The 15,830-nt window shown below is 44.3% G+C and overlaps 1 protein-coding gene across 1 annotated transcript in view; it reads right to left on the bottom strand.

Moving 5' to 3' along the window:
• Window positions 1–1,610: 1,610 nt before the first annotated feature.
• Window positions 1,611–15,830, bottom strand: part of LOC125906649 (uncharacterized) — a 53,589-nt gene continuing 39,369 nt past the window's right edge. The window contains exon 2 of the mRNA XM_049606429.1: window positions 1,611–5,952. Within this exon, the coding sequence (XP_049462386.1) occupies window positions 3,786–4,784 (999 nt within the window). The 5' untranslated portion in view covers window positions 4,785–5,952 and the 3' untranslated portion in view covers window positions 1,611–3,785. The remainder of the gene's footprint in view (window positions 5,953–15,830) is intronic.

The following is a 15,830-nucleotide window of genomic DNA, read 5'->3' on the forward strand; positions in this document are numbered from 1 at the left end:
AGTTTCTGCGCCGCTTGTGAAATCGATGGTCATCGGACTACCTATCGGGCCTTCATCCTAAGACCAAGTGGACTAAACAGCGAGATAACATCACCCTGGGCACTATGGTTTTGGTGAAGGAAGATAATCTTCCCCCGCGTAAATGGTGTTTAGGGCGAGTAACGGACATCGTGAAAGGAGCGGATGGAAACGTCCGAGTAGTTTTTGTTAGAACTAAGGATGGTGAATTCAAAAGGACTATCTATAAGCTTTGCGTCCTCCCAATCAGACAGACTACTTCAGAGGAGTGTTGAATCTCTTGGTGATTCAACGGGGGGGAGGATGTTGAGGAAATCGTATTCCGTTTAGCATACGTGCGCGCGAGAGAAAGAGAAGGAGAGAGAGAGGGAACTTAATCGTTGTCGCAGTGCGCTGCTCAACGAGAGAGCGCTACGCGCTGACCGAGAGAATTCTTATCAGCTTAATCAGTCGCGTTCTGAACTCTGACCCGATCAGTAGCGTTCTGATCCCCGTACCCAGAAGTCGCGTTCTGAACTCTGACCCGATCAGTAGCGTTCTGATCCCCATACCAAACAGTCGCGTTCTGAACTCTGACCCGATCAGTAGCGTTCTGATCCCCGTACCAACAAGTCGCGTTTTGACCTCAGACCCAAAAAGTCGCGTTCTGACCAATCAGTTATAAAGTGAAATAAACTTGTGAATTAACAACATCTTACAAACATATACAGTGTTCGGACAATTAAAAGTGCATATCACATCTAACCCCAAATCCCCCACAATGACGTTACACTTATCAGGACATAATGTGAGGGAATCACTAGAACACCAAGATGAAAAACGATCAAGAATATTTTGTAGGGAAATGCAATCTCTAGGAGACAAAACTGGGAGAAAGATTTTGAGGTCGTCTGCGTAGCAGAGGAAACACTCAGGAGGGAGGGTGGTACGGACATCATTAATAAAAATTATGAACAGCAAAGGACTTAGAACACTACCTTGCGGTACGCCTGCACTACATGAAAAGGGAGTCGAAAACATATCATTAAATTTAACACTATAGGAACGATCACATAGAAAAGAACGTAACCAAGATACAAAAAGATTATTGACGTCAAGTTGTGAAATTTTATTTAGAAGTAAGGAATGAGGAATACGATCAAATGCAGATTTGAAGTCAGTATAAATAGTATCAACTTGTTTAACTGACTCTAACTGGGATGATACGAAAGAGGTGAAGGACATAAAGGTCGTGGATTGTGTGCTACATTGATCGTACTCTCTGGTGTAATTTTGATTTTCACTAGCGCACCTGGCGGCGGCTGACCGAAGCATTTTTTCAAACAATTTGGAGCCGCTTCAGAAAATATGTTATTTTTCCATGTTTTTTACCTTAACTGGACTGGAAAAGCTTTGTAATTGATAGATGAATATGTTGTGCAAGTATTTCAACCATTTTCGCATCAAAAAACGGTGAAAAAACAACTATAATTTGAGATCCGGCACGACCATTCCCCCGACGACCAAAAAAAGCTTCCACCAGCCGCCACCAGATGCGCTAGTGAAAATCGAAATTACACCTGCGAGTACGGTCAATGTAGCCCGGCCTTAAGGTTAGTTGTTGTAGAACGGTTAGGAAAAAAGCCATGTTGCTGAGGGATAATAGTAGAAGAGGTGAGTTTAAACACATAGGTATGGATAATATGCTCAAATACCTTGGTTATTGCGCATTGTATTGAGATGCCACGGTAATTGGAAATGACAGACGGGTTACCTTTTTTGTGAATGGGAACTAGCCATGCCCGCTTCCATAATAAAGGGAATGAAGACGAGGACAAAGATAGGTTAAACAATTTTACCAATAGAGGGACGAATAGAAAAGGTGACTTTTTTAAAACCGAGGCTGGTATTCCATCCGGTCCAGGGGAGAAGGATGGCTTAAGTTTTTTAAGAGCTTCAGAGACTGTATTAACATTGACAATACCTTCAGCCCATGCGACGGAGTTTAAACCAGGCCATAAGCGCTCAGACTCTGTCAAAGGTTGACTCTCCGGTCTAGACAGACCATTGGCGAAATGCTCAGCGAATAGGGAACAGGTGTCAGCAGCATTGTCCGTAGTGACCGAACCGAGCGACATGGAAGTAGGAAGGGAAGAGGGATTACGACGCTTCTTGGCATAAGACCAAAAAAGTTTAGGATTACGGTATAACATGCATTGAAGCCTTCCAAGATACAACCTATAACTGGCCCGATTATAAATACGAAAAGCAGAAGCGGCATATTTGAAAACTCTACGATTATACTCAGAAGGAGTTGAACCGAGTTTTTTGAGGGCACGTGTCCTATCCGCCTTTAATGACCGCAATGTAGCATCATACCAAGGAAGGCGAGAGGAGGGTTTAGAACGAGGACAACATAAAGGGAGAGCTGCCTTAACAATATTACTAAATTGCTCCACCGCTACGTCCACAGTGGAGGGAGAATCGGTTCTAATTTCTAAAAAATTCCAATCAGAGTTGGTTATGATTTCCCTAAATTTTTCTAAGTTCATTTTCCGAAAATTCAACTCAGATTTGTTATCTCTTACATTATTACCATTATGCGGTAAAGGAACATTTACTACGAATTCCAGAGGTGGGTGATAATGATCTAATTTAAAGGCCGGGCTACATTGATCGTACTCCTGAGTGTAATTTTTTTGAACGCGTACGCCATCTAGCGGCGGCGGGTCGAAGCTAGAGGCTGGTATAATTTATCTGTCAAAAAGTGTTTTGGGTCCAGGAGGCTATAATTTTACCCAATGATGGAAAGATGTTGGAAGATGGGGAAAAATGTTGCCTAGCGCTTTGTATGAATGACGATTTATCCACCAACAACAATTAACGGCCTATTTTGTTGCAATTTATGGACGTTTATAAACATTTCATACGGCATACAAGTAGCCTGCTCGAAACTTGATGAGACACCAAGTATGAATAATTTTGACACATAAATTATACCGACATCTAGCTTGCGCTGGTCGTCGCCAGATGCGCTAGTGAAAATCAAAATTACACCTGCGAGTACGGTCAATGTAGCCCGACCTTAACAATAGGGTCAATACTACAAGAAACTGGTGAACATGAATATGTCACTAACTCATTAACAAAAACTAAATCTAGTTGCCTCCGAAAAATATTTACGACCCCTGAAAGTTGACGCAGATTGAATTCAGCTAATCCGTCTATAAAGTAGGATGAGGCAGGGTTAACGGCAAGCGGTGCGAAATAATCCTCATTTTGAGACCACGATAGTCCAGGTTGATTGAAATCACCGCATAAGACAAACAAATCCCTATCTTTCATGCGAGATTGTATTAATGTAATTGTATTGAAGAATGAGTCTAACGTGTCAGTATTCGAGCTGAGGTTTGGAGGTAAATACACACCACCAACAAAGAGTGAGTGACCGTTCAGTTTAATTTGAATCCATAAAAGTTCTAACGAGCATTGGGATACTTCAATGTGCAGCGACAAGAGCTTAGCGGAACAGGCAATGAGTACACCACCGCCGCGAGAGCAGGTACTGTTAGCGCTTGAACGATCACAACGATAGACGGTATACTTTCGGGCACAGAAGAGGGATGAAGGAATCGAATCGTCCAGCCATGTCTCAGTTAGTATTATGACATCATAGCTCGCAACTTCGAGAGAGATGCGAAGATCCGAAAGTTTGGTTTTGAGACCGCGAGTGTTTTGATAGTAAAATTTTAACGGAGATTTAGAGTGCGAGTGTGTAAGTAGTGTTGCTATTGCTGCTGTGATGATCGAGGAGGTGACGTCGAGACTGCAGTGTTGTTGGTGGAGGCAGTAATGTTGTTGTTTGTTTCCATATGAATAGATACATCAGTGTTTGTGGTGACAGGTACTTGTGTATTTGTTGGTGCTGTAGTGGTAGTGGTCAGGGGATTTGTCGACAATGTAGAAATAGGAGCATTCCTACGATCCGTGAACTCTTTGAAGACAGTTCCGATCGGCCACGATGAGCATAATAATGCTTTCTCCTTATAATCCGGCGACAAACCGACTTTAAACGAAGAGAAAGTCAGAGTGCGGACATCGCGGTTAAGTGGTACCAGCTTAAAAACGGTGACATCCTCGATGCCGATTTGCTCCTTGACGAAAGTCTCCACTTCTAAGATTGTGGCTGTCGGGCGGCAGCGCGACAGGTACAACCAGAATTTAGGCGTTTCTGGTAGTAGGAGCAATGTGGCATGAGCTGAAGTGGCGATGGGTGCGGTGCCATTTAGAAGAGGAGAGGTGGCGACAACGGACGGCGGAGAACGGTCCATTAAACGACGTTTTGCCGGGTTGCTAAGTTCGGTGGCTGGTGTTGACGAAAGAACTGGTGCTTTGGATGTCGATGTCTTGCGTTGAATGGTGAATGTAGAAGTGTGTGAAGCAGGACGAGTATCTGTGTGTTGATCGAGTGAGGATAGCATCGTGCGTTTTAGCGATTCCGCGGCAGCATCCATTCGTGTTTGGAACTCAGCTGACAGCTGAGATTTGAGATCGGTGAGTGCCGCCGTTAGCTCAGCAATCATCACTGAGTGTCCGTTGCGGCGATTCTCCGAACAATTGTGGCAAAGCCACAGAATTTGAGAATCTTCTTTGATGAGATCCTTGACTGCGGCACTACTCACACCAAGACACGAACGATGAGCCCATCGCTTGCAGAAGCCGTCGCAAGTGTAAGTAAGTTCCTCGGATGACGAAGCACGGGCGCAGGTCAAACAGTGATCAGCCATGACGATTCAACAGGCTCACCGCGCCAAGGAGTATACACTTTATATCACTTATACAGGCTTTGAGCACTTGAGTATATGAACAGTTTATTGAGGCTTGCACAACTGATAATCAAAACACAGTGCAATGATAGAACCAGATCGGAATTTGCGAAAATAAGTGCACAAAACGCAAATAAAACGGAGCGAAATGTAGTACGTGCTATCAGTGTGAGTGTAAGCGAAGGAATCATATATGCGCAGGCACTGTGATAAATTCCTCACTCTCAATATAAAATCATATTTGGTTCGGTTGGTACACTGCTGGCAGAAAGGATTCAACAACAATACGTATCGTATCTAGCAAAGGAAATGTTCTTTTTTGGAATCTATAGCCTTCAAATCTTTGTGTTAATCCAAGAACTGGCTGCCACGTGCCATACCAAAATGACCGCATTGTAGATGTGAAAAGGAAAAAGATGAGCATTATCACAACTAAACAAATGTGTTGTCACGTGAATAACCGGGCAGTTATAAGGCTTAGTGTGTGCCGAGCGCCGAGCAGAGTGTGTTTGCGAGCCGATCGAGCAGGAGCTCTCGGCAGGGGCGCTCGGTGCGGCTGGTGTGCGGCCACCGTACTTGTATCATTTTAAAGTGTATTCTGTATTGTGTGTGCTCGTTCGGCTCGCAAACACACTCTGCCTGTATGGCGCTTGGCACACACTAAGCCTTCCCGCCATGCAATTGACAGCGATTTGCGAGGGCGCGCGAGGGCTCGCACGCCATACAAGTTCACCGTCCCAGAGCCCTCGCATTAAAGAGCTTGCGAGCCTATGCAGTTTTTTCGCCGCTAGTTTTTATCAGTTATAATTATAGCACCCCGAGAGCAGGTATAACATAGCAAATTATAGCTTACTAAACACCTAAATTTTGAGATTTTATTTTGAAAAAATCCACAAAAATGTAAATAGTGGTCTTTTCGACAAATAACACAGCAAAACAAGAATTAATGAATAAAAACTAAATATTTTAAAATATTTTAAATTTTTTTTAAGATTTCGAGCAGATGATACCCCCGCCATGCAATTGACAGGGAGTTGCGAGGGCGCGCGAAGGCTCGCACGCCATACAAGTTCACCGCCCCAGAGCCCTCGCATTAAAGAGCTTGCGAGCCTTGGTAGTTTTTTCACTCCTAGTTTTAGCAGTTATAATTATAGCACCCCAAGTGCAGGTATAACAGTGCAAATTGTAGCATACTAAACACCTGAATTTTGTCATTTTATTTTAAAAAATCCACAAAATTTTAAATAGTGATCTTTTCGACAAATACTACCGCAAAAAAATAATCCATGAATAAAAATCAAAGATTATTTAAAATACCATAAGATTTCGAGCAGATGATATCATTCACAACCCTCGCAATCCCGCTGCGCAAAGCGACGGAAGAAATCATGCCATTCGGAGAATTTTATCATGCCATCTTTTTCCCTCCAACGGCAAATTTGTCAAGCAGCTCGTCGAGCTACCCGTCCCTGGCTCCGCCTCGTACCCCTCGCCTGAGCGCGCTGCCGAAGGTTTGGATGTGTTGGTGCGTCAGACGGCCAATCGCTGTCAGCCGTCGTCCGTGCTTTTTCCCTCATAGCGCTATCTCTTTCTCGCGTGTGGTCAATGCTCGCGAGCTGTTGTGGCGCCTAAAAATGCCGTTAACAAACATTGCGGCGATGAAGTTGCATTTTCACAAATCAAACCAAAAAATGCGCAATAAGTTCAAACACTGCAATGTAAAAATGATTAAGGAATCGCTAGCTCACGCTGGAGGGTTTGCTGTGCAACGCGCTAAACTCTAATTCGCATTGACACGTTCAGCCCGGCGCTGATTTTCATCAGCTTTCCGTTCTGCCGGCATCTAGAACGCAAGGTGATTAAGCATAACTTTGTTACCCTAAGCTTTTGCTTTCGTATGGTGTAGATTACACAGATATGCTGAGCTGTCTGCGCATCGGTGTGAGCCTGCGTGTGTGTGCACAACTGTCGCCAAATGTGTTTTCTTCCGGAATGTTATGATCCATCGGTCAAAGAAAGGAAGGTGTTCATATAAGGCGGAAAGACGAATTGAGGCCCCTGTCAATGGTAACTGATGACCGGGAGGAGGGGGTACTGAGACACAGCTGTTGGGAGATTGAACATTATACTTAAATTGCCGGCGGGGGGGAGGGGGGGTTGGCGATGGAATCCCTACGATCATCGGTCACAGGTCCTAAAATTGTTACCAGCGGGGGGGGGGGGGGGGGAGTGCAGAAGGTTCTCCAGCGACGGGGCCCCAACGACCATCTTTCCGGCGGCCCTTGTCGCTAATACTCTGTCCACTTGTAGACATACGGCATACTACAGCGTATGCATCGGGAAGGAGACAATGTGGCAGTATGCAAGTTACCCGCTGGATAGGAGCGGGTCCGCGGCACCGCCATCATTCCTCACATCTGCATGCCCGTCGTGGGTTCTAACTGCGTATGAACCGTCCGCCGTAGCAAGAACTGACTATCCGGCTACGTGGTACTCAAGTCCTGAAAAGACCGGCATGATCGCGTAGGCCATAATGACAATAATAATAATAATAATAATAATAATAATAATAATAATAATAATAATAATAATAATAATAATAATAATAATGATAATAATAATAATAATAATAATGATAATAATAATAATAATAATAATAATAATAATAATAATAATAATAATAATAATAATAATAATAATAATAATAATAATAATAATAATAATAATAATAATAATAATAATAATAAGAACTTAGCATAACAGTCCACACCCGGGGAAGAGTTTGTCTTGACTTTGTTGCTGCCGGGTGTCCCGCGGTGGTGCGACAAATCAACGGAATGCAATCGACCAAAACATGAACCTACCGATCCGAACTCATTCCAAGGCATTGCAGGCAATCGGCGTCATGATAACGACTACAAACCAACAAGCCACCAGATTCTGGACGGACAGGTGCAGCACCATACGCGCACCGTAATAAACAAATCCAGAATCCTCTTTTGTATGGATTCAATTCAAAATGTTGTTTCCACTTGTGTCCGCTAGCTTAGAATTAGACATAAATGTGCAACATATCACACGCACGTTTGCTTTGATCGTGTGTCTTTTTAATACCCCCAACAGCAGAGCCGATCGCAAAGATGCCGATGCCAATGCCAATGGTTGTGTTGTCTCTCAGGTAGCGAGATCGAAAATGCATGGTATTTTGTAGCCGCAGCGGATGAAAATGTACGCATCAGAATCAAATAGTTTTGGGGTTTCCAAACGCACGCACACACACAAACACACAAACACGCGCGCGCAAACTCGCACACACACACACACACACACTCACACACACACACACAAACGGGCGCGCGCGCGCGCACACATGCATGAACGCGCGCACGCCAGCACGCACGCACGCACACACACACACACGTACGCGCGTCCGCGAGCATGAAAGCGCGCACGCCAGAACGCACCCACGAAAGCGCGAACACAAGCACGCATCCACGACAGCGCGAACGCAAGCACGCACCCCCCACCAGCACCCCCCCACCCCCTCCCCGCACGAGCGAGCACGGCTACCTTATCGGAAGAAAGGCTGGTTCAGCTATCATGTAGCGCATCCTCATCCCTAGCGCCGGGCGGGGTGGGGAATCGCGACATGATAGAGTGAACGATCACTTTCCCCGCGCTGTGTGCGTGTGTGTGTGTGTCGAGACACAAAAACGCGAGACAGATTTCGGCACATTAAAAAAAAAATATTGCCACTATACACTGTGCTACATCCCAGCCAACAATTTCCGAAGGCGCCCCGTGTAAATATTTTTTACTTTAAGCTTTCCTTAAGTTTTTACACTAGCAGCAGCTAAAGTAAAAACTTTCAGCACGGCACAAACCGACGCACACATTCAAATGCTTGGATTGCTGGTCCTGCTCACGCATACATTTGTATTTATCCCTCCCCTTATATTTTCGGATTGCTGGTTGTAGTAGTGACGCTTTTTCTTTTTGCTTTATGCACACTTTCGCATGCTGTTTATTGGTGTTACTCTTTCCACATACGTTTTGGAACACTCACACTCTGTATACGGCAGGATGCTTCACCCCTTCCAAATGCTGCGGTTGCTTTCTGTTACCCTTCCTCTCGTTCTTCCTTCTACCCTTTGCGCTAGGATATCCTCGACTGGTGCTGCACGTGTTCAGCCGGCGCCTGTCTGGAAATGACGTCACGGACTGGTGCTGCGCATGTTTAGCCGTATCCTAGGCGTCCTTGAAGTGCGCTCTTCTACGAAAGAGCTGTGATGAAATCTGTCGATGAAAATTAACCAATAATTAATCCATGTTTTTTTATAAGAAAAAAACAAACTAAACAATATTTTGCACATAAGATTATAGAAACGCTTACCTTTATATTTTAAAACCGGACACCGTTTTCCTTCCGTCGATCGTTTTGCGGGATGTTGGCAACCGTCGATTAACATGCGCGTGCACTGTAACTTTTTAGACAACAGGCGTTAGTTTAATGTACACATTCAAGCACACACAAGAAACTTACCTTAGAAATTTACAAGGATAAATCATTCCATAATTGAAGAAGAAGGAACACGGCACAAAACGTAAACGAGCAAAGTACGGGGCACAAGAAATCACACATCACTCCAACACATCCTTCCACAGTGAAAGTTCTGGACAGACTGAGGATGCCTAACACCCGGATGAGCGCGATAGCAGAAAAATCATGGGAGATCGAGAGAGATGTGTAGTCTCGGTTCAGCGGAATACGCATGCAGATGCATGCGTGTGTGTCACTCGAAGGATATCGGTTTCCCCTTCTCCCGTTTTTCGTTCATAGGCCACACGATCGGCGTTGTGCCGTCCAAAATCTAGAGAAAGAAGACATGCTCTCTCGCTTTGGCACACAGGAAAGTTTTACAATAGCTTCGGTTTTGCTGGTTGGGATGATGCTTAGAAGGTCGTTGAAGCATCAAACATGTTCAAATTAAAAAATATTAGATTAGTGTTAGACGTTCTCCTACACTTGTTTTAAATAGGCTTCTTCACCCTCAACTGGCAGGGGCATCGAATGGTCTCATCAGCAGCGGCACGAAATAAAATAAACCATCAATACACCGATAACACTTTGAATCCCAATCCAGCTTCTCCCACAGCGTCTCAAGGTCACACACAAATTAATAAATGCTAACACCCACCAATAACAATACACAACCGCAATGCACATATGAGTATCAACGCATACACCGCAACAGCCAATCAGCTGGCGGCGGAAGGCACGGGCTGAAGGCGCCGCAAGTACAAGTAAGGCAGGGCAGGGTGAGGGAGGGAGAAGAAGCGGACGAAAAAATGGGCGCCAATATTTTTAAATTTTTTGACCGTTTTTTTTGCTCCGCCGCCATAAATAGTTCGTCCATTTCGCCAGCAGATGGCGCTAAACTTGCTCGACCCAGCGCAGGAATCGCTGAAGTCCAGCGCGGGGATCGGGCCAAAATCTGCGCTGGCCAGCGCAGAATTTGGTACATTTTCTGCGCTGGAAACTGCTCGAATTTGCGCAGCGGGATGTTTGACGGGCCACTTGCAACCCTCGCAATGTTTGACGGGTTGCTCGAAATTGTTTTCCCATATCTGCTCGATTAGTACTCGATACGCTTGAAATTGTCAATATCCGACAAAACGACAAAATCGAGCAGTTTTGTAGTTTAGAAATGAAATATTTCGAATGTTTCAGCGCTGAAATTTTTGGATTTAAATATTTCTTCGATCGGAATCCAAGCGTTTTCCCTGACATTTCTGCTCGCTTTTTCGATCGCTTTTGGCAAAAACAAGTTTCATCTTATCATGACCTATATAGCCTTCTAACTTTCTGAGCAAAATCTATATGAATGGTTGTGTGGTCAGATACGTGGGTATCAACACCAACGACCATTACTCAAATCTCACTTGCTTCAGTGCTGGTGGTTTCCATTGGAGTTTAGTATTTAAACAATCGTATCGCCGTTCTAGTTCTAGCGATGCATAACTTCAATGCGGAACCATACAACAGTACAGAGGAAATGAGAAAGCTCTCCTCCAAGCGATGAAGCTCAACTGGTTGGGGTATCCCACCAACAGAGAGCGCCACCAGCTTTTTTGCTATTTTTAGAATGCATGAGTCTGCTAAACGAAGTCTTTCTATATTCCGTTTAGGTAGAGAACTTGAGTCGTTTAGAAGCCGTTTAGTGGTCGTTTAGTGGATTTGTGGCACTTGGGTAAACATTACCCAAGTAATAGGCGATACGCTTGTTTATATGTGCAAGTACGTCTAGCACTCGACAAGCGGGATGTGTTCGTTTACCGTCTGACGAAATTTGGCGCTGACACCAGTACACTCTCATTTGTCTCATTTAAGGTGGGCATACCAGTCACTCTACGCAGCAAGGCTCTCTCACCTGAGACATGGCCCTCCGCTCTAACGTACCGTGAGTTCCGTGACTACCGGACCAATAATATTAACACTAATGCTCTCGCAGCCGCCGATACAAATTCGATGCTTCAACCTACACTCGATCACCCTGTCACTCTCACTACAGACACTTATCGTAATCCTCTCCCACGGTTTGGATTGAGCACTCCGATACCAACTGCCAATACAGATCCGCCCGCGCAGCCTGTTGCGACTTCATATGACATGACCACCACAGATGCAGCTTTGTTTACAACCGAACCACAACAGGACCTTAATGAGCGAATGCTTGTCACTACCACACCTACCAGGTCGCCTCCGGAATGCTTAGTCGCGCCTAAAATAGACCGAAGCGCGGAAACGCTAAACGGACTGATGAATCTGCTGACGCTGGCCCGTCGGATGAATAGCAATCTTGCACTGCATCCGGCGATGCAACTCGCTCAGCTCATCCCAGTCTCTCTATCTACTACCAAAATGTACGTGGTCTACGAACGAAAACTACAAATCTTCGCCTGGCGCTATCAGAATCAGAATATGATTTTATCATTCTCACCGAGACTTGGCTTACTCAGTCCATACCTTCTTCGCTCCTCACTGACGATCACTATCATATCTACAGGTGCGATAGGAATCTTTCCAACAGTGCCCTATTACGCGGTGGGGGTGTTTTAATTGCATTTTCCTATTCAATACCGACATGTGAAATCACATCACCTAATACCATACTGGAACAACTTTGGATCAAAACATTGCTGCCAGGTGTCTCTGTTTACATCGGCGTTGTTTACATTCCGCCTAGTCATGCGAATGACCCCGCAGTGATGAACGCTTTACATGATAGTGTACGTGAAATTTCAAGCCGCATTAAAGAGAGCGATTTATTATACGTCTTCGGAGATTTCAATAAACCTGATATCAGATGGGAGCTGACTAATACATCAGAAGCCACCGATTGCTCTCCATGTTATTCTGTCATGCATTATGCACCTTTATGCAATTCCGTGGCTAATACCGATTTCGTTGATGGGTTGCATAGTATCGGTTTATTTCAGTTGAGTGGTATTGCAAATCAATCTGGTCGTCAATTGGATCAGGTCTTCGTAAACCTTGCCGCAACCAATATTTTGTGCGACTCAATCACACTTCTGCACTCTGTGAATGGTACTTCGGCTCTAGAAAACTCCTTCCCATACGTAACACACTGTAGTATTCCACTTATCAGTGAGGACTTTCATCATCCTTCATTGGATATGATGATTTATTATCCCGTACAACTATCCCACACCACCAACAGTCACACTCGCAGTACAGTTGTAGAGATGGAAAACTTTAAACACCTTTATAATAGCACACTTTTGTTTATTGGTGACGCTTTAAAAATTGATGCTGCCCACGTTGCTCTTTCCTATCTCAAAAAGATCGTCTCTTTTCCGGAAACTCCTCTCTTCCTTTTTTCACTCGGTCGGGCGAAACAACAGTGCGTTTTCTCTCCTGCGTTGCCCATTTCGCTTAGTGCGTTTCGCTCGATGCGTTTTCTATTTCGCCTGACCGTTACCCAAATAGCAAATCTGTAGCAACATCCCCCCGCCCGTGAACCGCTTGCGTTCACTCCTATTTTAGTGTTGTACGTCTATCAATGCCAGCTTAATTGCAGGCCTTCTCACCAACCCGGTGCTGGTTTTTACCCATGCTTGTCGAACATGATCGTCTTTTCCCTTTATCACCTTTGTTACAAGCCCCCTCCTCCACGTATTTCTATTACCACTTTCTATTACAAATACCACATCGCCTTCTTTGATATCTTTTATATTAGTGAACCATTTATCTTGTCGTGTTATAACGGGCAGATATTCCCTCAACCACCTTCTCCAGAAACTATCCAACAAATGTTGTGCCAGCTTCCAGCTGCTCCTCAATGTGCTTTTGATATCGGTAGGGTGTACTTCTATCTGTTTAATGCCTGATGAGCTCCCCAGCAAAAAGTGATTTGGAGTCAACGCTTCGTGGTCTGCTGACTCAAGAGGAATATAAGTAAGGGGTCTAGTGTTGATCATTGATTCTGCTTCTAGTATTATCGTTTCTAAAGTTTCGTCGTCGGGTTTTCTAGGTGAGTCTATAACTGTGCCTACTGCCGATTTTACGGACCTAACCATTCTTTCCCACACTCCTCCCATGTGAGGTGCACCCGGTGGATTAAAGTTCCAACGCGTGTTTGCGTTGGTGAAAACGGATGATAATTCTTTGTAGCGTTGCCTCTTTTCCAAATACAGCTGTCTACTAGCACCTTGGAAGTTTGTACCATTATCGCTGAAGATTTCAGCTGGTGCTCCCCTTCGCGCCACGAATCTTCGCACTGCCATTACACACGATTCTGTCGATAAACTATGTACTACTTCCATATGAATGGCTCTTATACTTAGACAGGTAAAAAGAGCGATCCAGCGTTTTGCGTTGCTACGACCTACTTTTACATACACCGGACCAAAATAGTCGATTCCTACGTATGTAAAAGGCCGAACAAAAGGTGTAACTCTTTCTATAGGTAATGGTGCCATAGGGGGTGTACACGATTTAGCGTGTTTTATCCTACAAAACATGCATTCGCGAAGTACACGAGCTATCAGCGCCCGCAGTTTTGGCACATAGTATTGTTGTCGTAATTCGTTCACAACTGTCTCTCGATTACCATGCTTGTATCTTCTGTGGTATTTGTCTACCAGTAAAAACGTTATTCGGGACTTTTGTGGAAGGATTATGGGATATTTTGTTCCGTATGGTACGTATGGTGAGGCTCCTATTCTTCCTCGCATTCTCATAACACCTTGTTCGTCCAAAAAGGGACACAATTTATATATCGTACTAGATCTTGGTATCTGCTTCAAACTGAGCATTTGTTTGATCTCCGCCTCGTAGTGTTCTTTTTGTGCCCATATACAAAGTGTTATCTCCGCTTTTACATATTGTTCTTGATTCAGTGCATCTTCACATTTTATATTTCCTTGACATTTATGCTTCAAGTATTTTATAAGCCAATGTATTCGTGCTATACTTCCTACAAGCTTCTCCCACCTTGAGAATCGTTCGATCACTACCATTTGTTGCTGTTCTGCATGGATGTTAACTCCTCTTAGCTCGTTGTTTGTTGTATATGGTTCTATCTTTTGTGCTGGCCTACATTCTTCTGTTTGTTTTAAAAATGACGGTCCTTTGAACCATGGTGAATTTTCATCGAAACTAGGCTCCTTGCTCCATTTGGTCGCTAAATCTGCAACATTTAACTTGGACTCCACCTTTCGCCATTCACTTACATCGGTTGAAGTAAGTATCTCAGCAACTCGAAAGCCTACGAACTGTTGGTATCTTCTATGGTCGGATCTTAACCAGGCTAAAACTATTTCGGAATCGGTCCATAGCACACGTCGTTTGACTTTCAGCCGATGATTCGCTTCTACGTTGTTTAGAAGTCGTACGCCCAGTACCGCGCCTTGAAGCTCCAACCGCGGCACGGACATCAGCTTTAAAGGTGCTACTTTCGCCTTTGCTGTGACAAGTGCAACCATGGGCTCGTCTCCAGTAATCACTCGGAAATATGCTACAGCTGCATATGCGGATTTGCTGGCATCTACAAATATATGAACTTCTAGATTGTTATAGCTTTCGTAGTTACCTCCATTAAAGTAGCACCGTGGAATATTTACTTCGGATAATCGGGGTAACATGTCGATCCAACGCCTCCACTGTTGGTTTTCACTTTCGTGTATCGTTTCATCCCAGTCAATTCCATCAGCCCATATCTCTTGCAGCAGTATTCTTCCATGTATAAGGAAAAAGGATAGCAGTCCAAGAGGATCGAACAAGCTCATTACAATTCTCAATGCCTCTCTCTTTGTGGGGATATGTGTTTTCAGCAGTATTCTTTCCATTTCCGGCCTTATTACAAACGAGTAAGTTAAAACGTCTTTGTCCGGTTTCCACTTCATACCCAGTACAGATTCTACTCCTTTGTCAATCTCTATAGCCTTATCTATGTCCGTTGCCTCTTGACTCACACCTTTCACTATTGCCTGATTGTTCGATAAAAAACGACGTATTTCGAATCCTCCCTCTGCATGGATTCTTTTCACTTCCAGTCCTACATCAATGGCTTCTTCCACAGTCGCAAAACTGTCGAGGTAATCGTCCACATAGTGATAATCTAATATGGCGGTCAGCGCGCGCTTAGAATCGTTACCTACTTCCCATGCATTACGATTTTTAATATATTGCGCTGAAGTTGGAGAACAGGCTGCTCCAAACATAGCCACATCCAGTACGTATACAGAAACGTCTTCTGTTGGGTTTTCTCTCCATAAAAAACGCTGGTATTGCCGATCAGCAGGCCGAATTAGTAATCGATGAAACATCTCTTTTATGTCTCCCGTTAAAGCGTATGCGTATTTTCTAAAGTTGTATAGTACAGATATCAGCGAATTTAAAAGGTCGGGGCCTTTCAAAAGCGCAGCATTCAGAGATACTCCATGTGAGGCAGCTGCTGCATCCCAAATAAGTCTCACTTTGCT

This window comes from Anopheles coluzzii, chromosome 2 (assembly GCF_943734685.1).
Source record: "Anopheles coluzzii chromosome 2, AcolN3, whole genome shotgun sequence".
NCBI classification, from domain to species: domain Eukaryota; kingdom Metazoa; phylum Arthropoda; class Insecta; order Diptera; family Culicidae; genus Anopheles; species Anopheles coluzzii.